This window comes from Odontesthes bonariensis, chromosome 10 (assembly GCF_027942865.1).
Source record: "Odontesthes bonariensis isolate fOdoBon6 chromosome 10, fOdoBon6.hap1, whole genome shotgun sequence".
Lineage (NCBI taxonomy): Eukaryota > Metazoa > Chordata > Actinopteri > Atheriniformes > Atherinopsidae > Odontesthes > Odontesthes bonariensis.
In genome coordinates this window covers 17,575,407-17,601,585 of record NC_134515.1, presented here as the reverse complement: position 1 = coordinate 17,601,585, position 26,179 = coordinate 17,575,407, and the positions used below count along the sequence as shown (strand labels likewise).

The following is a 26,179-nucleotide window of genomic DNA, read 5'->3' as shown; positions in this document are numbered from 1 at the left end:
GCAGGCTTTAACATTATGTCTGCCTGAGAGGGAGAGCCTGGGAAATAAAGTCAGTCTTATGATGTATCACCCAGATATCAGCTGTAATAAATCCCTCTACCTGTCCTTTTGCAGTCGGGGGGGTTCAAGGCTTATTTGAAACTTCATTTTAGTTTATATCCTGTTAGATCTGCAAAGATCTCTGAGTTCCTCAAAATAAAAGTAAATATAAATAAAAGAAATAGCTAATGTATTGGCCTAAACCACCGAAAAGTATTTGTTAGGTCCCCGTTCCTCAGTTTTGGTCTTAAGTTAATTATCATCATCAGTGAGTGTGTTCTTTATATGCTCTCCTCTTTCAACTGAAACAGTGCTGCTCTCCACCACCACTTAGCTTGTCTTGAGTTTCTTGGCTAAAACTGCCGTGCAGCACAAGTGTTTTGAAGGCTAAGGCAAATATTTAAGTTGGACGCAGCTTAGCTATTTCATGGAGCGAGCAGCCAGTGCTTCTCGGTTCTCACTGTCGCTCTGGAAGGGGAGTGTTATGCTCAACATGATGCATTTTTCTTATTACTTCTGCCTCTGGGACACGTTCATATGAAAGGAGAAATTGAAATAATGCAGATGCACTTTGTCTTGTTTGTTACCAAAATGGAGGGAAGCAAAGTGTTGGAGGCATTAGATCTCAGATCTGGTAGTCATGTGTGGCGCTTGTGACTCTCCACAGCGTAAAGAGCGCCTGTTGTTGCTGGTATTATGCACCAGCAGTGGCCCTCAGCCCTGAAGTCTTAATTAGTATCATCTGTGTGTTTCGCGTGACTCAACCGCTCTCTTCTCCTTACTTTTTTTCCTTCTCTCTATCTGCTGCCATCATCTTTTTGTCTTTGCCTGAATGAGACGAGGACCTGTTAACATCCTCGTATGTGTTGCTGTCTGTCATTAATTTGCACAATGACACAACTAGTGAGTCTGTCGTGAAGTGATTAATGTGTGTCTTCTTGATTCCATAAAAGGGGGATTTAGATTTAAGGCAGGCGTCGGCGCTAATGCTTCGAAAATGCACACACAACATAAAAACAGTGAACAACCAGAGCAAATCTGCCCACTTTTTGAATCGGCTAATGCTCATCCAGTCCAATATGGACCTGGGCTGACAGATGGGCTCAGCGTGTTCAAAGCAGAGGGTGGCGATTTAATATCCAAACAGGTCAAGCCAAAGAGAAGCAGATAGAGGGAGAGGCACCCTTGTGTAGACACGACTCAAAGGTCCTGCCATCGCCGCCAACCGCAGCTGGGACTTGCCTCTCCTCCCACACTCCCTCCATTTGTTCTTGCTGCCAGGCGGGGAAGCAGCATGTGCACAGTTCCTCCTCACAAACATTGTAATCAGCATTTGTTTTTTTTTTAATGTTGTAGATGTTGGCTTGAGAGGCGAGCCTCCCTCCAAGTAGCAAAGTGCTCAGTGTGAAAGCCATAAGGAAAGGAGTGGATTTCTGCTGCTGCCTGCTCTGACAGTGATTTAGATGCTTTCTCTTACCTCTGACGCAGAGTCCCTGCCTGCCTCTACTGAAAGGTTGGGGAGAAGAATAGTGGTGCTTACCCTGAAAGCCTGTTATTTCTGTGTATGTATGTGTGCGTTTGTGTGTTGGTTCACACAGCATGCTGGCATTTCTTTAAACACCTCCTTTGTCAGTCACTGAGATGTGGAAGATTGCTTGAGCACAGCAGATCTGCTGTACCTCGCGAGTGCACGTTCACAAGCACACGCAGGTTTGTGTGTTCTGTCGTCCAGATGGAAGTGCTTATTAAGTGCTAGTGTGCTGGCAGATCCCTGTCTCACTGAGAGCGGGAGAAAATAAGGAAGGGGAGAAAGCAAGGTGGAAAACCCTTCCAATCAGATCCATCATCTTCCTCTGTGTCCGGTAATGTGAGTGAATGTGTGATCTTCCCAGCCAGCTCTTCCTGCCTCTGCTCTCTAATCTTATCATGTCGGAGCAGCAGATTATTCCTCCCAGATCCCATCGCTGCTTCCAAATGCCACAATCAGCCTTTTGTTCTTTGGTTGTGCTAACTCTCCCCTTGCGACATGCAAGGTGAACATTCCCACACTGCCCTCCCTACCATTTTGAGCCCCCGTGTCAATGTCACACCGCTACCAGCCTGGATCTATCATACCCAAGGCTTCCCGGCCCCTGGGGCATTGGCTAACTAAGCTCTTAGTTCAGCACTCTGCTAGCCTAGCTCAACTGCTTGACATTCCTTGCTAACATTGAGCCGCTGCTGCTGTTGCTCATGTCTGCTTGACCTCCCCCTTTTCCCTCCCTCACTCCCCGCCATCTCCTTTGTCTGTGTGTTAGAGGTCCGTCTCTGCTTCCTTACTTCTTGGTTACTGCCTTCAGAAGGAAGCCATAGATCCAGGCTGCTGTTGTCACCAGTTAGGGTAAGAGGCGGGTCACTAACAGGGTTGGCAAAGGAAGAAGAGAGTGTTTGAAAAGCAGTGAAAATAAACAGAGCTTTCCTGTTAACGAGGTGCACTGCTGGGGCTGTCGTGTGGGAGCAGGAGGATCTGGTATTGTTTAAAGCAAAGCTTTGCAGCGAGGAGAAGGAGGAATATAGCACAAGGTTTGAGGTTTACAGGTTGTAACTGCATTCCCTGACTTAAAGGCAGTGACTATGTTGTCAAGGCCAGTATGAGCACACGTAAGCGAGCACTCGCTGTTCTGCATTCATAGGAGCACTATCGGAGGTTGGTTTCAGCATTAGGAGGGGTTTTGCATTAAGAAGTGCTGCTTTTATTTCACACTCTTGAAACTTGAAAACAGAATTCCTTCCTCGCCCGGTCCATCTTAAGTGTATACCATTACAGATTCTTCCCCTAAATAACAGAGCCGGTTCTTTTCACATTTAAAGACAGTCCATGTAAAGAGGAAAAAGCTGCCCTCTGTATCCCTTTCTTACTCGCAGTCTTTGTAGTATTGCGGTTGTACACAGGGGCCCCAGCTCCAGAGTTGACTGCACACGCATGCAGCTATACAAAGAAAACTGCACAGCCATTATAGACCCAAGGGGCCGGCCACCTTTAGCTAGTCGAAGGCAGAATTAACTAGCTCACGCAGGCTTGTCTTAGCTGCTGTTACAAGAGAGATTAATGCATTTGTTTTCTTTTATTAATATTGACGCTTTTCTTTATTTACTCTACAAGAACACATTTAAATCTTGTAATGTTAACACATATATAAGCCTCTGGGATATGGCTCTCCTGTTTTTCAGCCTCTGTCTGATGAATTATCCCAAGAATACCACAGGCCAGTCTGAGCTAGTGGAGGAAGGGGGTGTCATTGTGTTCATCCCCAAAGCATGACTCTCAGATTTATATCACCTCAGTGAATAAAGGGGTAGCCTTGTACCCTGGGGGTTCCACTAAAGTGGGAGGAGCGGAGTTGTAATTTTAAGTCTGATGAAATGAGATGGCCATACTCCTCTAACCTTTATCCAACCCCCCCCCCCCCCCCCCCCCCCCGTGTTTTACCCTCCTTATCTGCTCCACTCTGCTTCTTTGCACTTTCCCCCTTTTTTTTCTGCTCTTGTTTCATTTCCTCCTCTCAGTAGTGGGTTAGTAAGTCTTTTGGCTTCTCTGCAGTGTGCACTTTTCCTAGGGTTTAGGGCTCAGGAGGAGGGAGGGCCGGGCAATGTTTAGCCTCTGGCAGGACAGACAAAGATGTCTTGACATTGTGCGAGATTCAGCTTTGCTCAGCTCTCAGCAGGCAGCATGGAATGTCTCTAATCAATTCAGCATTGTGGTTCTTATATGCTCTCCCTCTGTCATTTTCTATTGCAGGCTTTGCAAACCCAGACAATGCAACTAGTAGTTCGTTTGTCAAGTCTGAGCTGTCTATCATCTCCCTTCATTTTCTCCCCGTGTTATCTACTCATTTTTCCACCCCGCATGTTTATAGAATTGTGATAATTGAAAGCTATGCTCGACTCCCACTACGTGCCCCATATGTTGCACTCTCAGTCTTTCTCTCCATCTCCCTCCCTCTTTTGCCTGAGAGGGCTTAACGCTGCTGTGAGCTTCATAACAGCAATCGGCCCTTGAGAGCGGCAGCCGCTCTGTAGCAACAAGGAAACCAATGATAGTGGAAATAACATTTGGTCTCTGTTTGAAACAATGTAAGCCTATGAATAAGAGGGCTGTATGCGCCTGCGTCTTTGCGTCCGCCATACGTGTGTTTCTGTTTGCAGCAGGCTGCGCTCCTGCTCTCTAAAATCCCTTTGATTTTGTGGTTTTACAGGCAGAAAATGAAATGTTTGGGGAGCACACTTGTAGCAGTTACCGTCTCCTTAAAGTATTAATTATGTATAAGCAGCAGATAACAACTCACTCTGCTGTGGCAGGCAGTCTGTTAGTCTAGAAGGCAACAGTGTCTGTACACTGGATAGACAAGAGATTGGGGTGGCTGGGCTGACTGCTGGAAGGGAGGGGGAGGAACATGACGTCATTGCACACATGTCTTCACACACAGTATGCCTTCATGCTCAGGGGTCCTTGTGTCAGTCCATCAGTATGGCTCTCTGTTGAATCAGAAGAAATGTGTGTGCGGCTGTGTGATGTTGCGTGTACGCTCCTGTAATCATCCAGAGCAGTAAAGCAGCTGACCGACTGCATGCCAGCTGCTGTTTAACACGTCCAGGCTCACTTAGTCACTCATTCCCCCGCCCTCCTCAAGGCTGGAGAAAGGGGAGCTCAAACGAAAGAAAATGAAGAGGTGGTGGAGTGAAGCATTGGTCTGAGAAAAGTGGAGGAGTGAGGAATGGAGAGAATGGGAAAACCAGAGGTGGGCTTGAGGTTTCAGGGAGGTGATGATTTGCTTGGCTGCTTGTGCTCAGTCTCCTCCCCAGTGACATAACAGAACAATGTACTCGAAAGGCTTTAAATATCTTTACTCTGACCTCATGTTCCTCAACACACAAAGAAGTGTTCACATGTACCAGAGTCTGGAAAGGGTGGAAGTTGAACTGTCTGTCTTAGATTAACATAGCCTCTTTCTATTTTACATGTTCATTTTTTCCTGTGGTCAACGGGTGGTGCAGGTGTTTTCGGTCTCTTTGCTCAGGGCAGCACAGTAGAGTGCGGGCAAATCCCTAATAAAGATGGCAAGGGCCAATAGGATTGCGTCGAATTCCAGCACCCAGCCTCACTGTCTCTCCAGTGCTCTTTCAAACCGCTGTGACGGGCTGTCGGGCTTGTATGAAGACACAATAAATATTTTAGAATGTGAAATGAAAACAGTATTTTGCCCTTTTCATCCCTCACCTCAGGATTAGCTACATTTTTCACCATTTTTTTTCCCACCTCCCCCTCTTCCTTCCCTCTCTGTTTTTACACTCCTTTGGAAAGGCTCTCTTTTCGCCTCAGTGCCGCCACTTGCTGGTCATCTGAAGAATTACATGTATTTGCTTACTTGCACTTAATAAAAAGGGCCAGTGGGTGGCAGCAATAAAAGAGCATAAAGATCAAAGATACTTCAGTGGTACTCTGCTACACTGTGTTAAATATCTCAGTTGAGTTGGGTGAAGGCAAACCAAGGCAGTTTTATCCACAATGGTTCTCCTTTATAGGTCCCCTAGCGATGGCCATCCTAGTGTTTTCTTTATTAAGTCTCTGAATACCCTACAATCTCTTTTTAATTGACTTGGTCTCTGTGGGATTTTTTTTTTTGGCATCAGTCTGTGTGAATTCTAAAAAAAAGTGCATCTGCACAGCATAATTCTGTGCCAAAAAGTCAGTTTGTGACTTTGTAATCAAACAAAATGATGTCTGTTTGTCTACATGTGGGATTTTTGTGTCTCCTGTTCATACGCTCTGTGTCTCTGTGTGTTTCAGAGTAAACGGGACCATCTGCTGATGAATGTGAAATGGTACTACCGCCAGTCAGAGGTGCCTGATTCTGTGTACCAGCACCTGGTGCAGGACCGCAACAATGAGAACGGTGAGTGTTTGTCGAGAGCTTCAAAAACCACACATATGTGCATAGATGCAGCACACTGACGCAAATATGCTTAAATTGTGTGCATCACCTCCCTCGATATGCCCTCACAAAGACGCACACGTACACACCTACTTGCCTCTGCTCTCCAGGCTGTTGGGTGATATGTGAGCTTGCTGTGAATTGCATTTCAAACAGAAACTAGATGACAAAGTCCCAGGCAGCCAAGCCAATCCCATGCCTCTGTGCTGTTCCCTGGGTAACACTCCCTCAGGCCAGACAGCAGCACTGTCAAGTGTTAATAACCCGCAGTGTCATGTGGCCCTTGAGCATACACACTCAACACCATTGGTGCCAGTGGACTCATCTCACTCTAATACATACACATCAAAGGAAACATAAGCTGTACCAGTGACATTTTCCAACTGAATAAAAAGTCCCGGTGACGATCAAAACCTTCAAATAATAAATTGATGGATAAGTATTTAAATTCGACTAAAATAGCCATAAAACATCACGTTGTACATTTGATCATATTAACATAGTATATTAAAAAAAAAGTCTAATTTTAACAAGTTAAGAATTTGTTCAATTATGAAATAGTTGTAAATGTTTTACTTTCTGCTCGAACATACAAATGATTGATGGGTTACTGTTATCGTTGAAACGTTTTGCTGTCATGTTGCATATTGGCCAAAATGTTGCCCTTGAAGGTCCTTCATACCTCTGGAGGGTTTGTAACACATACTTGAAGTTCAAACACAGCTTTGTAGTTTCTTTTTCAAGCTGCTGATTTTTATTTTTTTTAACGCTTCTACTCGAACTGAGTTGTGGGAACAAACTCAGTCTCACGATACTCACCAACTCTCCCGTTGACACATCCTGTTAGCGCTTCTCGTTAGCCAGTCTGTCTCTAATGGCTGATTTCTTTTTGTTTAGTTTTTTTTTCAGTTTGCTTCACAGAATGCAACCAGCTCTAAGTTTATACTCATAACAGTTTAGTTTTCAGAGAACCCATAAGAATGCGTTCAGTTCTGCTGTTTTCTTTTGTGTCATCGAGATGATCAGCCAAACACCACGTATGCTGCCCCTCCCACCAAAGCACCACCCGCTGCTGTCTGCCGTCCGTCCTTGCAGCAGGGAGTCGAGATTATTAGAATTGATGTCACAAGAGCTGGAGCGTGGTTAGCCACAGCACACCACAGCTCTGGTCATATGTAAAAAGATGAGTCCTCAGCTCCTTCTTGGAGATGTATCTTAAACCCCCCTGTTGAGGTGATTTCACTGGAGAACTGAACATTACTTCCTGTCCTCAGGGCAAGGCAGATTATTGACTTTATTGAATTATGTGGCAGAATATTGACCTCTGCAGAGGTAGTTGTTACTGCAGGTGTACACAGATCTATGCTCAGGAGTTCATGAGGGAGTTCAAGCAAAAAAAAAACCTCTTGACTCCTTAATCTTTGTTGCCTCTTGTGTGCTGGAATAATAAGTTTTTGTTATTTCATGTATATGATGAGTGCGCTTTTGTCTTCCTGCAGACTCCGGCCGGGAGCTGGTCATCACAGACCCAGTGGTCAGGAGTCGAGAACTCTTCATCTCTGACTACGTGGACACTTATCATGCTGCTGCTCTCAGGTACACAAACAAACACACTATAGAGCTTTGATATCATAGCTGTGACAGAAGAGAAGCGCTGCACCGGTGTCCTCCTCGTGATGTCCAGTAAGACTGGACATGCTGGAACCGCAGTGTTTTCCTTAAGCAGTCCTGGCAAATGTTTTGTTTTGTTGTTTTTGTTGTTGCCTTTGTTTGTTGAGCTCTGTTTTCATGGAGAGATGATGGCTTTTACATGAAATACTGGAATTTCTGTCACTTTTTAGTGGCGCCCTCTGCTGTTCTTTTGATTTAGTCATTTTCTGTCACGGCAGACTGTAGTTCATGTATTTCATATGGATAATGGACATATTTACAAATGGTGTGAGATAAAGATTTTACATTTCAGAAAAGTAGTATAGTCCATAACCTTATGTGCTGTTGGACCAAGAATTCACTATTCAAGTGGTAGCAAAACGCAGGAAACCTCACATTTAAAAAAAATCAAAGCATCACAATCTTGTTATACTTCTCCACTCTGAACCTTTCAATATTCTATACAGTGTAACGTAATGAACATCTGGTTGTATACGTCTTATCCTCTGCAGCAAAATGGTTTCACGACCACATCATTCATATATTTCTGACTGCTCAGACGAACCAAGACAGCAGCAGTATTTGTTGCTCTTATGGTAGATTTTCACCACATTTATATAACACTGGGAAAAGGTTCTGCCAAAACCGACCAAATGTGTAAAGATGCAAACCCATAAAAAATTAGACACAGTCCTCATGTCGTCTTCCATTAAAACGCTGATTAACACGCTTCAGTATCAGTTTCACGTGCACACAAGGGTCAGAAGCTGTGCAGCTGTTGGCTCTCACCCTGTGCTTTATGTCTGTGGGCACACGTGAAGGCTGACTGGGTGATCATTCTTTGTCCCAGCCTCTGTCTCTTCATCCATTCCTGGCTGACCACACCATCCCTCATCTCCATCTTCCCCTTCTCTTTAACCAGAACCATCTGTGAGCAGCAAATCCCTGTCTTCCAGAAACCACTGATTTCAGGGGAAATTAGCTGCAACCTCTGCTACGCAGAGCTCCCTTTGATTTGACTTATTCTCTGGGCTTTAGATAAACGGGAGGGAATTCCAGCGGGATGCTGTAATGCCGCAGCTCTCCAAAGACGGCTCTCCTTGGCGCTCTTTAATCTTTTTCAGGGAGAGGAAGATCCTGTTTCTCTGCAAGGCTGCCCAACTTCATATGCCTGCAATGTCTGTTACTATGATAGAGTCAGACAGCAGGGTGCTGGAAACAGGAAATGGTATCGAGATGCGGTCAGAGCTTCAACCCTCTTGGCTCATTGGGGGGTAGGGATGGTGCGGGGGGGCAGACGGGTTGAATTCCTCTCTAGATGTCGACGGCGTCTTATTTGTCTCCCACACCTTAGCTACAGCAGACCTATTTAGCTGGTGTTTACTCCCTCAGCAGGCACTGACAGGCAGTAGATACCTGCCGCTGTGTTTGTCACCTCCGATTGATGAACATCCAAAAAGCTCCTAATTACAGCCACTGGTGCTACTGCCAGGGCATCACTTTGTCATCCATTTGTTTCTGTCTAACAGAGGCTGTCTTCTCTTCTGCAGGGGGAAATGCAACATTTCCCATTTCTCCGACATTTTTGCTGCCCGGGAGTTCAGAGCCCGCATTGACTCCTTTTTCTATATCCTCGGATACAACCCAGAGACCAGGTGAGGAGCTCACCTTCCACTTATTTTGCCACTGATAACAGTCCCCCCTTGATTTTTTTTTTCTCCACAGGTCCGAAAATGAATAAGACAATTAAAAAGACCTACGTCTAACCAGTATTTACCATTTTGGTTTATCATGATTTGTCTATAAATGTCAGATAAGTTTAAAAAAAAAAAAAGCAGCTGGGCCCTTCACAATTAATGTATTACAACCACTTCATGTGTTCCTCTGGGTCTTAAGAAATGACTCCGTGTTGGCATCACGCCCACATTTTTCAGATATTAGGACTACGTCAATAATGTACCCTAAAATCTAAAGGTTGAGCCCCTTTTGATGATTTTTCTGGTTTCTTCAGAGATGGAAAACTAAAAGTTTAAAGCGGGCAATTTGAGTTTTTCCGGAAAACATTCAGGTTTTAGAAGTTTTACTTTTTTTTCTTTTTCTTTTTCTTCAACAAAGTTGTTGGTCATCATGGATTAATTGCTTTAAAAACGAAGCCGTTAATATTATATCTGATGCACTTAATGCACAACAGAAACAGTGAAACATGTGACATATCAGTAGAAAGTCAAATATTGTGTAATTTCACACCAGATGAATGTATTTACTTGTTCCTGTATCATTTGGCAGTGGTAATATGCTATTACAGTTTTTTTTTGTTTGTTTTTTTAAACAACTCTCCTTTGTGTGCAGCTACATTATCTAATGCTACTGTCTGCTTATTAATGCTGATAATCTTATCTATACACAAAAAATTACCCTAATACGGTATAATTATGGGGAGGGGGCTGGAAGGAAAGACCCCCTGTGGCTTTTTAATTGTTTAAGTATTTGATAAAATTGGTTACATTTCATATTTAAATAACTGATCTTTTGGAACAAAATTAACAGAAGACTTCAGGCACGTCACAGCAGGAAAAGCACAGGTGTAGATTAAAAAAAAATAGAAAAAGAATGATGGCTTGGCGTCACCTTTTTCAGGATTTGGTGATTTCAGTTAAAAATAAAACAGCTGTTGTGCTTGATCTTTAGTCTATAGCTGTATATAGTTTATTTAGACGTTGGATATTTGTTCAGGGAAGATAACAGGTATGAGGTGTCGATGTGTTTCAGAATGGTGTAATTATCAAACAGCAAGAGTGCAACATCTTGTGGACTTTAAAGATTAGCAAGAGCCTTTTTTTAGAGGTATAACTAAACTCAGCATATATTCGATTGAGTTTGTTTATTGTGCCCAAGACAGAATTGTGAATATTAAGGCTTTAATGTTCTCTGCAGTACAGTATTTGAACATTTCAACATCAACATCGCTGTTACGTCTGTGTTGTGGGAAAGTTAAATGTGCCTAAAGGATGTATAAAGCAGGATAAGCTGTTGTACATGCAAAATGGGTGAACCCCTTTGTTATTATCCTCTGGCTGTGATTGGAGCGTCTCACGTGTTGCAGTGACAGCTGTTCTTGTTATTGCCACTCAGGGTTGTTGGTGAGAAGCCCCCCTCGTTGGGGCCCCTGTTCAGTCTAGTCTTCCACTCCCTCCCTCCCTCCCTTTCTCCCTCCCTTCTCTGCTCTGCTCGTTCAGTATTCAGAGCGAGGTGTCTGCAGCATTGCAATTTCACTTTTGTTTATTATGGTGCAGACATACAATGAGACATGAATTCCACATCCTGCATTAGTGTCCGCCTGTCTCTCAGTGTGTCTGTGCGTCTGTGTGCGCGCGTGCGCTTGTGTGAGGTCGCAGCACATGCTCAGTAGTGTCTGGAGAGGAGAGAGCCGAGCTCGCGACGCTCTACGTGCTGGCTGAGGTCACAGCACAAGCTCAGTGAACACCTCTACGGGAGTGAATGCGTGGTTCTCCATTTTGAGCACCTAGTAATAGGTGTGAGAGGGGGAGTTAGACCCGACGAGCTTTGTACACACAGTGTCACCACCCAACCTTAGGGCTCGATGTCAGAAATGGACGATTTGTTCAGTCCTCGGAGGTAGGTCTCCCACCACACGCTCGTGCTCTCTCGTGCCGTTATCGGTTGCTGCGCGAGTGCGAGTGCTGTCTCGTCTTATTTGTATGGGTCGTGTTCCAGCTGACTGACGAAACTGTGGTGTTTGCAAGCTGTCCGAGTCACTGTCATTGTGTTGAGCGGCTGTGTTTGTGTCGTGGGGAATGAAGGAGTGTGCACGTTGTGACGGTATCCCGATAACGGCATGCTGTTGAGCATTCGGGCTGTCACCGCAGCTCACATACCGCTGCGTGGTTTCGCTGTCATCGTGGAAATGCAGCTGTGTCTCGCACCTTTGACATACCTAATCACAGTATCGATTAAGGCGCAGTGTTTACTACTGATAAACGTGCAGCCAGAGTGGTCATATGACGGGCTGAGTACCCGGAGAGGCTTTCCGCGCTCCCATTTTGCAGCTCCTGTTTACAACCGGAACGACATGGCGTGTAAAGCATTGTCGAGGCGCCATCAAAGCTCAGCCGGCTTTGCTTGCGAGCTGTGATTTGCACAAGCCGCTTGTCACAAGACTAATACCTTGAAGTTGAGTGTGTCTTTGCTATGCTGCAATTATGTCAGTGTGCCACAGTCTGGCGCTGCGATTGGCTGAAATTGATGGAGGGGGTGGGGTTTTCCTTGATTGCACGCACACAAAGTTTACCAGACTGTCACGTTGTTTGGGTTTTATAAGTAAGCTTGTAATTACTTGACAGGATTGTGTGGTAATGCTGGCTTCAACCTGAGCATGTGCATGAAAAGTGAGCATGTTTTAAATTGTTTACTGCTCTTGTCAGCCTTCTTTTATCTGCTGATGAGGAGAGACTATAATTAACGTTATAAGTGAGAACAACATTTGTGCACTGTGAGTGTAAAAGTTTTCCTATTTATAAGGAACTAATTCTGCTACAAACATGTACGTGTCTGCTTGTTCAGTTGGGTGTTTCTGTGAAAGTAATTCAGCAGTCTTAAAGGCAAATCCTCTTGAGCTTCTGGCTGCGATCTGTATTCTGCCTCGTCTCTCAAGACTCTTGTAGCATAAAAGCGCGGCTGTCTTCAGACACACTGTTCTTATTCTGGTGCACCCGTCCTCATTTGTCATCCTTACAACCTCCTGCCAAACACACCTTGGACCTGGCCAGCTGTATGTTGTCAGAAACACATTTGCAGCTTTTTTACTTTTTGCTTAAACACGGATAAGATTCATGCACACTCACCTTCATTTCTTATATATGTTGTATGATTGTTGTGGATAATGGAGTCAGATGTTTCAGTCATCTCAAATAAATCCAAATTCATAGTACTATTCACCAGTAACAACTATTGGGAAAGTATCATTCACATGCTGGTGCTTTAAACCCAGTTTAAAGTAGGATTCAAGGCTGATGAATGTGCTGTGAAACCTTTAGGACCCAGTCAGGAGTGCTGGTGCCACTGGAGAGCACCACATTTTACTTTCATCTGCTCTGCTCGCCACTTTGGGTTCTTGCGGTCTGAAAACTTGAGTGCTGTACATTTAGTTTGTCTCATACATTGAGAATGTTTGTTATAAAAAGAGATGGAGTATTGCGACATGCTCCAGAGCTGTAGGCAGTTTCTGCAGCGGTCATTTACTGTTGCCGAAATTTAGTTTTTGGACTGTTGATATCTAGATATGTGCCAGCACCTCTGTCAGCCATAGTTCACGACGGTATGGATTACACCTCTAATCGCCCCATCCTGTCGGAGAGGACGTTGTGGAGGAGTTCTATCAGGAAGAGGAAAGGGGAGTTGGGTCAAATATGCGCCTGTCACAGGTTTTGTGTAGGTCTGAGGGTTGGAAAAAGACCAGAGGGTTTTGGCTTCTCAAGTTTCCTCCAGGTCTCTGTGATGAAGTGCGAGCTTCTCTGGGTGCAAATCACGCTGACAGATTCTGGGCCTCTCCTCGCTCTCTTGTATGAAAATCGGCGCTGTTGCCTAGGCAACAGAGGGAAAGGCTTTTCAGAAGGAACATCTTGTCATTTTCTTTAATCCACTGCAGCTGTAGAATCAGAACACTATTATTAAATTGCTGTTGCTATGGCTACCAACGTTTGTACCAGCAGCCGCTTCCAGAGGCTCTCACCCTGCATATCCAGAGCCAGCTCCCCCACCTCCACCTCCACCCCTCCGCCTCCTTTCAGGGGATTCTGTTTTATTGCTGCATCCATAATATTAGGCCTGCAAATGTTCTCTGCTCGGCTCGTAACGCAGGAGCAGCCAAGCAGGAATATTCTCCTGAAATCTTTATTTGCCTCTCAGAATGAAACACAATGTACTTCTTGCACGTGTGACATACTTTCTCATAATAAGTTCCATGACTGACAGTACATTGTCCCCTCGTTTGATCTTGTCCTCGTTGTAAATTTGTGGTTTCTGACATTTTATTTGCTCTCTGCTTTTAAGCGTCTGTGAATTCGCTGTTTTTTGTAGTTTCATTTTGGTTTTTCAACAGGCCTCAGTTTGCCGACAGGCTTCTTTTTTTTTTTTTTCACTCTCAGATAGATTTGAACGAGTAATCATTTTGTTTCAATCTGCTGTCTTTGTCTCTTCCCAGACGACTAAACAGCACACAGGGGGAAATCCGAGTGGGACCCAGTCACCAAGTAAGTCTTAGTAGAGCACACGTCAGTGTGGAGCTGAGATACAGCCTTCAGAATGATATCGGACTTGTATGTTATTACCACACCGTCAGCCAACTCTTTCCATGCCTCCCAGTTAAATTTAACTTTCAGATCCAAACGACACGTGTCAACACATTTTGGCTGTTCAGCTTACAGCTGTAAGCATTAGTGCAACAAATCATTTAAGTCCACCAATAAGATAAAATAAATATGGTTGTATTTGTAATGTTACTCTTTGTGCATGTAAGCATACTCGCTGTCTCACACTCGTGTCAATAACTACTGTTTTAAAAGCACAAACATATCAGGAAGTCACATCTTTCTTTTAATAAAAGGTCATATGCAAACAGTGCTGTACATCTGATCCACAGCAAGGACAAAGTCATTAGAGTAGCATACTTGTGTGTCAAGATGTTGAATCATTGTGACTGTAATTTGTCCCCGCCGCCACCACTCAGCCACACAGCAAAAACCCGATGACAGGGAGTTGAAAGCTGATATTTTCTTCAAGCTTGTGAGCTATTTGCAGTATGACACCATCTGTCCCTCTCTTTCTCCGCGGACCTAATTAGGCCAAGCTCCCAGAGCTGCAGCCTTTCCCCTCCCCTGGTGGCCAGGCCGTGACCGAGAAAGAGGAGCTGGTCTGGATGCCGGGGGTCAACGACTGTGACCTTCTCATGTACCTCAGAGCCGCAAGGTGAGTCCAGAGAAACATGGGGACCCACAAAATCTAACCTGTTGCACAATACTTATGCATCTACATGACAATAAAGTCTTAACTCACTTCACAAAAGAAGCCAATTGAAAGATTTGAGTGTTATTTTTGAAAAAAGACAACAAGCAACTCCAAGTTGTCCCGCCTGACATCAATGAGTGTAGTTTCCCAATATCTTAACTTCTGAAGAACAGCAGTGGCTTCCACCCATCACATTTCCAAATATCTGTAAAGGAAAATGTCTGTAATTTCTTAGCACGTTCCGATTGGCATTTTTGATGCGACTTAATAATGTAACACTTCATCTGGAGCGGTATCGTGGGACCAAATCAGTCATCAGCGCTCCCTGAGATGTTTTTGCGGTTCATGTGATATGTGTTAACAGGTTTCTCTGGTATTTTGTCATCAGGAGCCGCAATATAATCAATCAATCAGTCAGTCACCATGGCAGACAGCATTGCAGAAATTCCACTGAGGTCTATTTTTATCTGATATTTGGTTTTCTGCTTGCCAGTACTAAGTACAAAGACTCAAGTGGCCCAAAACCCCAAAATAAGCCACTGGCTTAATTGTAAATTTTGGATCTATTAAATGCACAAATCAAAATGAATGAAACAATGATCAAAATACCCGTTGCAGCTTTACCTTACTTATTACAGAGTTTACTCGTGGATGTTTGGTCAGTGAGGTGACCTCTTTGGTGAATATTGTGCGTTTGTCGCGCGCTGTTAAACTTTTTTTAGTTTTATGATGTTACGCGGTTGGCCGTGTTGAATGCCAGAAGAAGTGCACAGGTGGCCCACGCATACAGCCACGTGCATGGTTGTAAAGTAAAAAAAAACACTATTATGACAGCATGTAACTGCATTGTTTAGCATTTTTCTGTGTCCACAGGAGTATGGCTGCCTTTGCAGGCATGTGTGATGGAGGCTCAACAGAAGACGGTTGTCTAGCAGCCTCTCGAGATGATACTACATTAAACGCACTTAACACTGTAAGTAGCTATGCAACAGTTGGAACACTTTACCCCACCTGACAGAAAATGTTACACAATAATATCTGAACTGCTGAGATGTCACCGCAGGTTGCTGCTGTGATTTAGCTGTGCAGAGGTGGGCGATGATAAGGCCCCAGAGCCAGCCGACAGGCCCCCTTTGGTAAACCCAGCCTCAGAGGCTAACAAAACATTACGCATAATGAGAGATTTGTCCGTCACATTGACAATGAATGCAGAAGAATCAAGCACAACAAAGAGATTAGAGTCATCATAAACAGGGCATTTATATTCCGACTCTATAAACTGCAAAATTAACATAGCGAGCAGGTCATTGTCTCTTGACCTTCGTCTTTATTTGCAATTCCAATGAGTAATGCTTGTTTATTCTCGGAGGAAGAGCTCCAGCGCTGCCTGTTTCACCCAATCGAATGTGACACAAAGCTTAAAGCTGCACAGCAATTGCCTTTGTCCCTGTGTTGTTTTATTTCCAGGCTGGTTCTCAGGTCTTGGCAGGCATTTCCTCTAATGCTATAAGATTTGCACTAACAAGTTCAGTCAGACCTAGACGTAGAATCTCTTTGTTTTGCATGACGACCCACAAAAGATGTGAAAACAGCCCAGAAGTCGCTCTGATGTTGTTGAAGAAACTAGGCAGCTGCTTAAATGTTTTTTTTTGTTTTTTTTTGTTTTGTTTTTGGTTTTTTTGTACATCTATACATTGTTTTATACTGAATATACATGTGTTGATGCTTTTATTTTGGTTTTTCTCAGCTTCATGAGAGCAGCTATGATGCAGGAAAGGCTCTGCAGCGCCTGGTGAAGAAGCCGGTACCCAAATTGATAGAGAAGTGCTGGTCTGACGATGAAGTGGTAAGACGCCTTTTGTTTTATCATTATTATTATTATTATTATTACTAATTTGTGGAATACATTTTTTATTTAAACATTAAACCGTTCACTTTTCATGCTCAAAAAAGTTGATTTTCTACCAATTAATTTCCTGCAGTTGGGGTGTTTTCTTTGTGCGGGTACTTGCTGTCCGTCAGAGCTGAGTTTGTGTCTTTAGAGGGAGCTGTTGAGTGAGAGAGAGAGAGCTAACACAGGGCTCTTGGCTTGGCCTCACACGGCATCAGTAAAAACACTCGTCAGTTTCCAGCTCCTCCAAGGCTCAAGAGCAGCTGCATCCTGTTTGTCACCCACAAAATAAATCTTTTGCATGGAAGTCTGGAAAGGGAAAGGATTGGGGGCTGGTAATGTTAGACTCCATTTGAATGTGGATGTGAATTTCACCACAGCTGCTGAAGGGAAAAATCAGAAAATGGCTGATCAAACACCACATCATGAGTGGGAAGGAGGGGAATGGAAGTGCTGAAATACTCTATGTCAAAATGACTGAGCACTGCGGCTTTGGCTGTTATATGTTACAACGCACTCGGCTGCATGTTTGCATACCCACTCCCTTTTAAAGATAACACCCGGCCTGATTTTACCGTTTTTTGTTATCATCTCTGTATCATCTTTTGGAGAACTTTTTCCCAGCATCTCGTATCTTGTAGAAATGAAAGCATGCATTACATTTGAATAAAGCCGCAGGCTAGCGATGGACCACAATTAAGTGCTACAAATCAATTGGGCTGCCCTTGACTTAAACCTTTCGTGGTCGACCAGCAGTCACAATTTAGAAACAAATGGTTCACTACATGTTGCACTTTCATAATAGTTAATTCTCATCTTTTTTGTAGAATTTAGAGAGAAAAAAAATATATATATATATTAGGGCTGGAACTTAGCGCGTTAATTTCGATTAATTAACTACACACATATTAGCGCGTTAAAAAAAATAACGCATTTTAATCGCACACTATAATTTTTTTATTTTTTTTTTTAAGTACAGACGGATGGACGCAAGTCAAGCAAGACTGATCGCACCCACTCAGAAATTTACTGATGATGAGGGCTGACGAGGGGCTCGTTGTGTAGCCAATATTTCATGCGGCATTAAATTTCATCTGGGCGGAATGAAAGAAAGATATGTCTGGAGAGAGCTTTTGTGTGTGCGCGAGTACTTCCGGTGAAAACTTCCGGTGATTTGACAGCTAGGGCGTCAGGTTAGGGCCAGTGGCCGTAAACAAAGGTTATAGCCGAGAAGAAAGATGATAATATAACGTAGCTAAAAAGACTAGCTTTCTTCAGTAGCCTAATGCTTACCGATTTAGCAAGCCTAGCAGCCTCGTTGCTATGCTAGCCGCCGTAACGTTACCAACCATACCCGACGTCAAGGAGTTGGCTGAGCAGGTTATGGAGGTGCTGGCAGAGTTAACTTCATAATGGGTGAGTGCAGGTTTCATTCACTTGTTTTCGTTCTTTCACAGGATTGATTCACTTCATTGGTTTATCCGATTGCTGGCCGCCGAGCAATTATTGTCTCGGAACATGTTGCAGCTAGCGTGGAAGCTAACGGGGGCCCAACGCAGCTTAACATCCAAGATTCTATATACTGTGTTTTCATGCATGCTACATTCAGATTTCAAATAGGGATATGTTCTGTGTTTGTTGAAATATTGTTGAAAATGTTAATTTTCTAAAGGATAAAGTATATGCGATTAAAATGCGATTAATTTCGATTAATTAATTTCAAAGCCTGTAGTTAACGCGATTAAAAATTTTAATCGAGTCACAGCCCTAAAATATATATATATATATTCCTTCTTGCAACATTTTTGAACAAACAATTAAATGTTGTAGGACAGTCCCTCACTGCTTCAAGCACAAAGAGTAAGACTCTCTGTCGGTTTATTACGTAACGACCATAGAGGCGATGAACGAGAAGCCACACGACAGCAGACCAGAATGTCACTCTGAATGAGAGAGGAAGGTATTCTGTTGCTTCTAATCTAGTAACAATAAGCGTATGCAATAAATTCACGCAAAGCACCGACACCTGCTCCGCCCCACAAATAACCAACCAATGAAAATTTGTCTTGACAAAAGATTTTATTATCGGCTAAAGTCGTTTATTAGGGGGCAGCCCTACAAATCAAGTCGCCCATTCTTTTGTGGACTAGTTATGAGTTTTCCTTTATTTATGCTTGCTTGCTGGCACCAGGCTGAACAGCTGTGTGAAGGTGATCGGGGGGGGGGCGCATGTTGATGGGAGGCTTTATTGTGGCACTCCACCGCAGCGAGTTCACCACATACCACTAGTCAAAGAATGGTCGCAAGAGCTTGACAGCAGAAGCTATAAATGACCTGGTTCAGACGATTAAAAAATCTTCAGTATCTAACCTTTGATATTTAAATATATCTTTATTGAACTTTGCTGCACAGACCAAGATGGCTTGAAAACAAATGCTTATCTCACTGAAGACCTGAATCAGACAAATATCCTTTTGACATTAAGCATTCAGAGCCTTTATGAAGTGTTGGTCCATCCTAAATATATCTGTGGTGGTGCTTGTTTTTACCACTTGTCCACCTGTCCTTATTTGAATCCACTGGACATAAAGCTCCCAAATGCTCGTCTGTAATAATCTAAAGGTGGTGGCATGTGTCAGAGTGAAAACCAAACCATGAGGTCAAGAGAATAGTCTGTAATAGCTGAAAGCGATTTGTCCGGTAAACGCAGGATTGTGTCGAGGCATTTCTGAAGCCTTTGAAGTTCCTAAAAGCGCTGTAGCCTTCATCACTGTAAAGTGGAAGAAATATGAAACTACCAATAGGCTTGATAGATCTGGCTGCCAGGCCAGACTGAGAAATTGAGGATGGAGGGATGTGGTCAGACGGGTAACAAACAAGTCAATGGTCATTATGAATGAGGTCCAGACTGGCCTGACAGTAACCATTTCTTACCATAAAGCACATGACAGCTTGCTGTGAATTTCTCCTTCGCTGTAATGACAGCATCATTCCGTGCGGACGATTTTTCTAAAAAAAAGTGGTGGGAGACTTGTCGGGATAGGGGGAAAGATGAGCTGGGTTTCACTCACCAGCAAAGCAAATCTGACGCAATCTTCAGAAAAGTCGCTGAAAAGATATGTGAATCACATAGTCTGTGAAGTTTGAAGCAAATAAACTCGGCCGCGTAGAGTTCCCCCGAGCCGAAAGTATAGGCCACGCTCCTAGTTGTTGAAGCTCATTAGAAGAAGTAGGTATCCTTTCATCTACACAAAAATTGAGGAGGAAAAAAAACAACAGCTGCAGTGGACATCCACAAGAGGAAAGAATGACTTTAATCTCTGGGAATATGTGGAATATTTGATCATATCTGGGAAGACGGCAGTCAGTCAGATGAGTGAACGGCGTGCCAGCTCAGTCTGGCAACAGCTGTTTGACTCATCCTTTTAATCTTTTTCAGTTAATATGTTTTTAGCAAGGTTGTCTCCATTCCTCTTAATACACATAAAGTGTATACATTTTCTTTACTGAAGTCGTCAGGTTCTTGGGCTGAAGTGAAGGCGTACGTTTTATCAAGACAACGAGAACCTCCGAGAAAGAAGTGACTTGAAGAAAACTCTGGAAGTTATTGTTAGTTAGTTAGTTAGTTGGTTGAAATCTGGATCAGAAATAGCAGAGCATCTCTGGAGAGACTTGAACATTACTGTGTGACACTCCCCATTTAACATCCTTAAGCTTAAAGGTTTATGACAAGAACTCTGGATGAAACTTCCAAATGGAAGGCTTGCAAGACTCGTGGCGTCATTCTCAAGAAGACTTTGGGCCAATGATATTGTTTTTGGTGCTTTAATTAACTTAATAAAAAGGGAGGTGTCTAGATACACATGGACGTGTCGTTTTAAAAAAAGTATATATATTATTAAGAAAATTAACAAAACACTACAAATGGCCTGTTTTAAGAATATTGTTGTTTATGTTTTTTATGTGAAACAAATAATCGCATCATTCCGAGCCGGTTGCGGTTTGCGTCTCCCGGTGGAAGCAGTCACGCGCTCCACTTGCCCCACATTGTCCTCAGGTGGGGGAGGCAGTGCCTTGACTCCGGCCTGTCAAGGACATGGCTCACAGTGATCTGATCACCACTTGTGCCTTTTCAGCCCCGCAGCCTTGAGGGACAGGTGTAAATGTAGCTCCAACCTTGACGCTCTTGAAGCCAGCCAATGCTGCTCCTTATTTATTTATCACCCTTCCGTCTCACCCCCTTCTAGGACTGGCATCATTATTCCTGCCTGCTCTTTTTCATCACATCCTTTCTTCCAGAGATATGAATAAAAGTGACAGTGGGGGCCACTTAAATGACAAAATCAGCCTGTCTGCAGGGTCACTTGTCACCTTCCCCTCCCCCTGTGACATCTCTTGCCCCCATCTCTACTTCTCTTGTCCTCTCTTTGCCTGCAGCTGCTGCCAAATAACATACAATACTGAACCATGTCTCACCATCATTTGATAATAATTCTACTTTTTGCCCCCCCACACACAGAAGGATAGAAGATCATTTATAAATCATTTCATTATAGTGCAGCAGGAAGTGCTGGCAGCAAAGACGAATTGTGTCATTCTGCCCCTAAACAATCTTTTACAGTGTCATTATTAGAACAACTTTCACACAGTGAAAATCCATCATCTTTAAATGAGCACCTCTCGAGCCATATAATGTGCGAGTTTGGCGATGACTCTAAATTACACCAAAGAAAACTCTCATGCATTATTAAGCAGTTAAAATGTAAAAGTATAAATAAATGATTCATAAGAAACATCAAGTGCACAGCTTTAACCTCTATGTAGCTTTTTATGCATTGGGCTGTTTAGGGTAGAGCAGCGGTTGATTTAACCACCAAGAAACGGAGGAAATGTGATCTGTTGTTGCCGTTTGGTGAAAACGGTTTCAGACAGAGAGCAGTCCTCTGCCTTTTACTGACAGAAAAAAAGGAAGTCCCAGCGCGTATGCGTTTCATCAGCTGCCAAATCAATGCTAACAGCGACCACAGGGCAAAAAATCAACCATTTGATATTGAGAACAAAAAGCACGTCAAGCGAAAAGCTGACAGGTTGCGTCTTTTCTTGCTGTCATTACGTGTTTCTCCACTGATGCCCCGTTATGAAATGGAAATAATGCTGCAACTGAGCGCTTGCTCTTGTAATGCATGAAACCGTAATTGGCTGACAGGATACAATTAATAACTGTGGACACATCATCTACTCTTCAGTCTAAAGAATCTTGTTACCATGGGTTGCGACTGGGTGGCTGGCTGTCGGTCTGTAGATGACCACTGCTGACGCATGTTCTGAGTTATGAAATAAAGTTGTGGCTCAGCAAATGAAGAAGTTTGGTTAATATAGTCATTGTGCAATAAAACCTAAAACTTACACAGGCCTTACTTTTACAGCTGTTGTGGGATACTGTGACAGATAAAAGACAAATACCTCTTATTTAGCTGCTGTGTATTACAGATTTTGTTAATGATGCCGCGACATGATCCTTTCATGTGTGCAGATATCATACGCCTCATATTCTTTGATCTCAATGTCGGAAGTGAGTTCATTTTATCATGAAGTTAATGTTTTAGTAGCAGTGTGCACCCACCAGACCTGCAGACAAGGTGAAGGGTGATCGAAGGACTCTTGGGGAAAAAAAAGAGAGAGAAAAAAGTCGACTAAAATGTATTCACCTGTGGCTACCGTTATTCCCGATTGTAAATAAGTGGTGCTAATATTGCATCGGCCAACAGGAGGTGCCATATAAACAATCAAAAGCAGCAGCAGCTGCAGCCTTGCTGTGTGTCGCCATGTCAGAGTCAGACGCTGATCTATGACTGCTGCAGGGCGGGAGGTCTATTTCTCAACCAGCTGCGCTGTGCCGTGGCTTATCTCCGGCTGTGTCTTTAGCTGATGGATGACTGTACTGAGGCGGGGGGGGGGGGCTGTGAGAGAGACGAGAGAGGACAGAAGAGCGGCCCCCCAGTGGTAGAACACAAGCATACAGAGTGGAGACACATCACCAAAGCAACAACACCGCACTTATTAAAAACCCCCACTGCCTTGTATTTTTGGCTGCAGGCTGTAATGTCATCCGTGTTTAATCACATTTACGCTACAGTGCCAGCAATGTTTTTTTTTTTTTTTTTTTTTTTTGAGAGGGGTGTGTGTTTGGTAACTAAATAACGGGCAGGATGGGTGTGTACTGGAATTTCCTGTCACCTTTTGTGTCAGTACAAGCTACAGAAAGCAGTGGTTGTTAGTTTGCCTTCCAAAGGTCATGTTTTCAGTGGTGTCGTATTCATTATTGAGTGAATATAAAATCTGCTTCCTGTCTGTTACAGGAAGGCTACAGCTACAGAGAAGTATAATTTAGATTTTTTATTTCTGAAGGCCATATTTCAGCTTTAACATTAGCACACCCTTTGGTAAATCTAAACATAGATTGCATCTTTTTGTATGGTGTCTGTGCAGAAAGGATGTGGGTAGTAAAGAGTCTGTCGGTGCGGTTCTCTTTATTCAAGGATGTTGTGATTTCCTCTCAACACCGTGGCCAATCTTATTACGAGCTGATATTTCATAAAAGACTGTGTTTTTTGGGGTTTTTTTCCCCTTCGGTTTCGGCGTACTTCCTGATTGTCCTCAGCCCTCTGTGTTTATACACAGCAGGCTCAAAAAGGTCAGCTTTTAACAACAAGTCGAGTATAATGACTCCATTTTGGGTGAAAGTAGGTTTGTTTTCCCTTGGACAGTCTTGCGTCAGTGTTTTCACGGAATGACATTTAGTGGGAATTATGTTCCCTGTGTGTGTCTGCCCTCTGTTTGTCATCATGATAGCATCTTTGTGCCTGTGTCCACATTATATTAACCAGTTTTACAACTCCAAACAATCGGCTCTCAAGCAGGATGTGCGCACACACAACAATGGCCCATTGAATGATTCTTTTCTGGTTCTCCTCCTCCTTTTATGTGACTCCTCTCCAGCCTCACAATGGCGTACTGTTAGGCTCTAAGGGGAAACTTGGGGAGGGTGAAAAGCGCCAGCTCTCTGGAACACACTCAGAGAGAGAAGCCTGTTGTTTCTGCACAGCGGATGGCCATTTGGTAGCACTTCCACTCAGCTGCCACCCCCTCCTCCCCTTTCTCCCTCTCTCTCCTGCTTGCTCTGGCTCTCTCAGCCCCTCCTCTGCTGCTGTGTTGCCTAGCAACCGAGGGCTGGAGCAATCGGAGCAGGGGCAGAGCGATTCAGGGAGCAGATTGGCGGATGATTTATTAGCTGGGCTGCAGAGCAGTGAGCCCAGGCAGCTGAAATGGAGCCTTAAACTGGAGCCGACATGTAGAGAGGGAGGAGGGAGCCAGCGAGAAAAAGAAAACTGAAAGGAGGAGTGAGGGGGAGCATGCACACAGCTCCACTGTGGAGATGAACGCTCAGACTGAGTAAATAGTGCAGTTGGGGAAACGTAATTAAGGGGACATAATTAGGAGAGACAGAGGCTACATGAGAAGGTCTAATTGATTTTTAACATAGCAGCCCCACAAGCTCAGGTATAGATGTGTTCACATTATGGCAGCTAAAGAGATGTCATGGAAGTGTATCTGCATCCTATCCCCTCATACTGAGAAGCACCTCATATATTTGTGGATCCCCGGGCAATTTTTCAAATATACTCCCTAAGAAAAATTGCAAGCTAATATTTTAGACAGACATACACCTGGTTTTATCATCGCCTGTCGAACAGGGCCTGTGATGTTGATCCCCTGAATCTCTCCAGCGGTGTAACACCGGTTATGTTTTGGAGTGAAGTTTGAGTGACGGCGTAAATGGTAATCTGCCCTTAACCCCTCAAGTGGTCGGAGATGGGTTTCACATGCGTTAGAGACTGCTCCATCTACTGGCTAATCAACCGCTCCGCTGTCAGTGTGATGAATGCAAATTAAGCGCTGTCCCGTGACGCTGATGGGACAGGCCTTTTTGTTCAGATGTCAGCAGAGAGGGAAGAGCATGTGGCTTTTGATTAGGTCTCTCATGTTTGATTGTTTAGTCTATACTTTCAATCTTTACTTTTTGTTTTCACGGTTACACCCTAGAACTGCACAACCTGAGACTGCCGTGGTTTGTTTTTGACATGAGGATATCATAACTATAATGATTCATTCCTTCTCCTTCTTGCCTGTAATAATATATAGTTGTGTTTTGCAGCTGGCGTTTTACTCCTGTACATTTGGCCTTTGTTCTTCACAAAGCTGAATATGTAAACAATCTGTGGTTACATAACGCACTGTAAACGGCATGGAAAATGAGGTCTCAAAAACACACGAGAGGCTCCATGTCTGGTTTTCCCTCTCACTTGTCTCCTTCCACCATGTCCAGGACCTTTCTCCTCACAAATTGTGTCAGCCTGCCTCCCCTCTCAGGCTGCCAGCGAGTTTTTCCTCTGTGTATGCTCACCCCAGGCTCTGAATGCATTGAAAGGACTGCTTTAGTTTCCTCTCAGGGCAGCTATTTTTGGTGTGTTTTTAATAACAAACAGAGGCTCTGGTTTTTTCTTTTCTTTTTTTTTTATGTGAGAGTAGAGATGAGAAGCCTGCTCTTTCAGTGTTAGAGGAAATGAGAACAGGCTGAAATGAGCACTGTGCCTCACACTAACATGAAGCACACAACTCCACTTCAGGTTTTCCAGCCTGCTGCAAACCAGAGGCTCTCTTGCAGAAAGATCACATGTAAAGCCTTCCCCTTTGTAGTGGAAGAGCAGAGAGTGACAAGCTATTTCTTTCTTGTTAAGAAAAAAAATCGCCGTGCTGTCGGAGACGTTGTGGATTTGTCCCCAGATTTTTTTCACCAGCCCTTTACCTGTGGCTGGACGTAGAGATTTGTGCTGCACTCCCTGTGGACTTTTCCCTTCTTTTTGCTGGAGTTACTTGGTGGAAACGGTTGGCTGAGATCACTGGGGAACGGGGCTCGCCTCTGGAGCAAGAAAGTAAATCTGTTGGTTGTCTGCTTCGCTGGTTATGAATGTTTTCAGCCGTCGCTTTTAATGGCTTGCAGTCTGTGGCTCTTAAAGGAGAAGAAAATTTATCCGGGCTGTTTAGATTTTTGGTTTTATTTGTTTCTGGTGTTGTTTTTGATCTCATTAAGGTGAGGTGGCATGTTCACGTTCACTTTTCATGTCAGATTGAAGCCCATGTCGTGAAGTAGCAATCTCTGTCATCTAGTAGTTCAGCTCCTTTCTCCCTTATCAGAATATATGGGTTGATTTTGAATCTTGACATATTTCTTATGAGTCTAAAATTGTGAAAAATGGAAATGGATCGTTCCCACCGAGACATTTTTATTTTTTTTGCTTTCCAACACTCAAGTTTAGGTTTTGACATTGAACTTTTCCTGGTGAGACTTAACAGCAAGCTCTCCATGTCTGCTGCGTATGTTTTCATATCATATGGTATTTGTGTAACTATTTTCACAGCACATAAAGAGACGAGCTTAATCTCGGCGTTTCTCGCTGCCTTGCTTGTCATTTCCTCTCTCATTTTGCCCTGACATGGCTGTGTTTGCTCGGGTGTTTAAACTGCTACAGAGGTTCCTAAAACA

At 43.7% G+C, this 26,179-nt stretch overlaps 1 protein-coding gene across 6 annotated transcripts in view; it reads left to right on the top strand.

Annotated features, from left to right (window-relative positions):
• rerea (arginine-glutamic acid dipeptide (RE) repeats a) overlaps positions 1-26,179 on the top strand; it is a 123,503-nt gene that overhangs the window by 79,563 nt on the left and 17,761 nt on the right. For 4 of the 6 annotated variants that reach the window (XM_075476564.1, XM_075476562.1, XM_075476565.1 and 1 more), the window contains 7 exons: positions 5,867-5,972; positions 7,511-7,607; positions 9,212-9,316; positions 13,882-13,930; positions 14,521-14,645; positions 15,558-15,657; positions 16,432-16,530. In XM_075476564.1, the coding sequence (XP_075332679.1) occupies positions 5,867-5,972; positions 7,511-7,607; positions 9,212-9,316; positions 13,882-13,930; positions 14,521-14,645; positions 15,558-15,657; positions 16,432-16,530 (681 nt within the window). Of the gene's footprint in view, positions 1-5,866; positions 5,973-7,510; positions 7,608-9,211; positions 9,317-11,099; positions 11,298-13,881; positions 13,931-14,520; positions 14,646-15,557; positions 15,658-16,431; positions 16,531-26,179 lie in introns of those variants that run through there. The other 2 variants (XM_075476567.1, XM_075476566.1) reach the window with 2 other exon arrangements.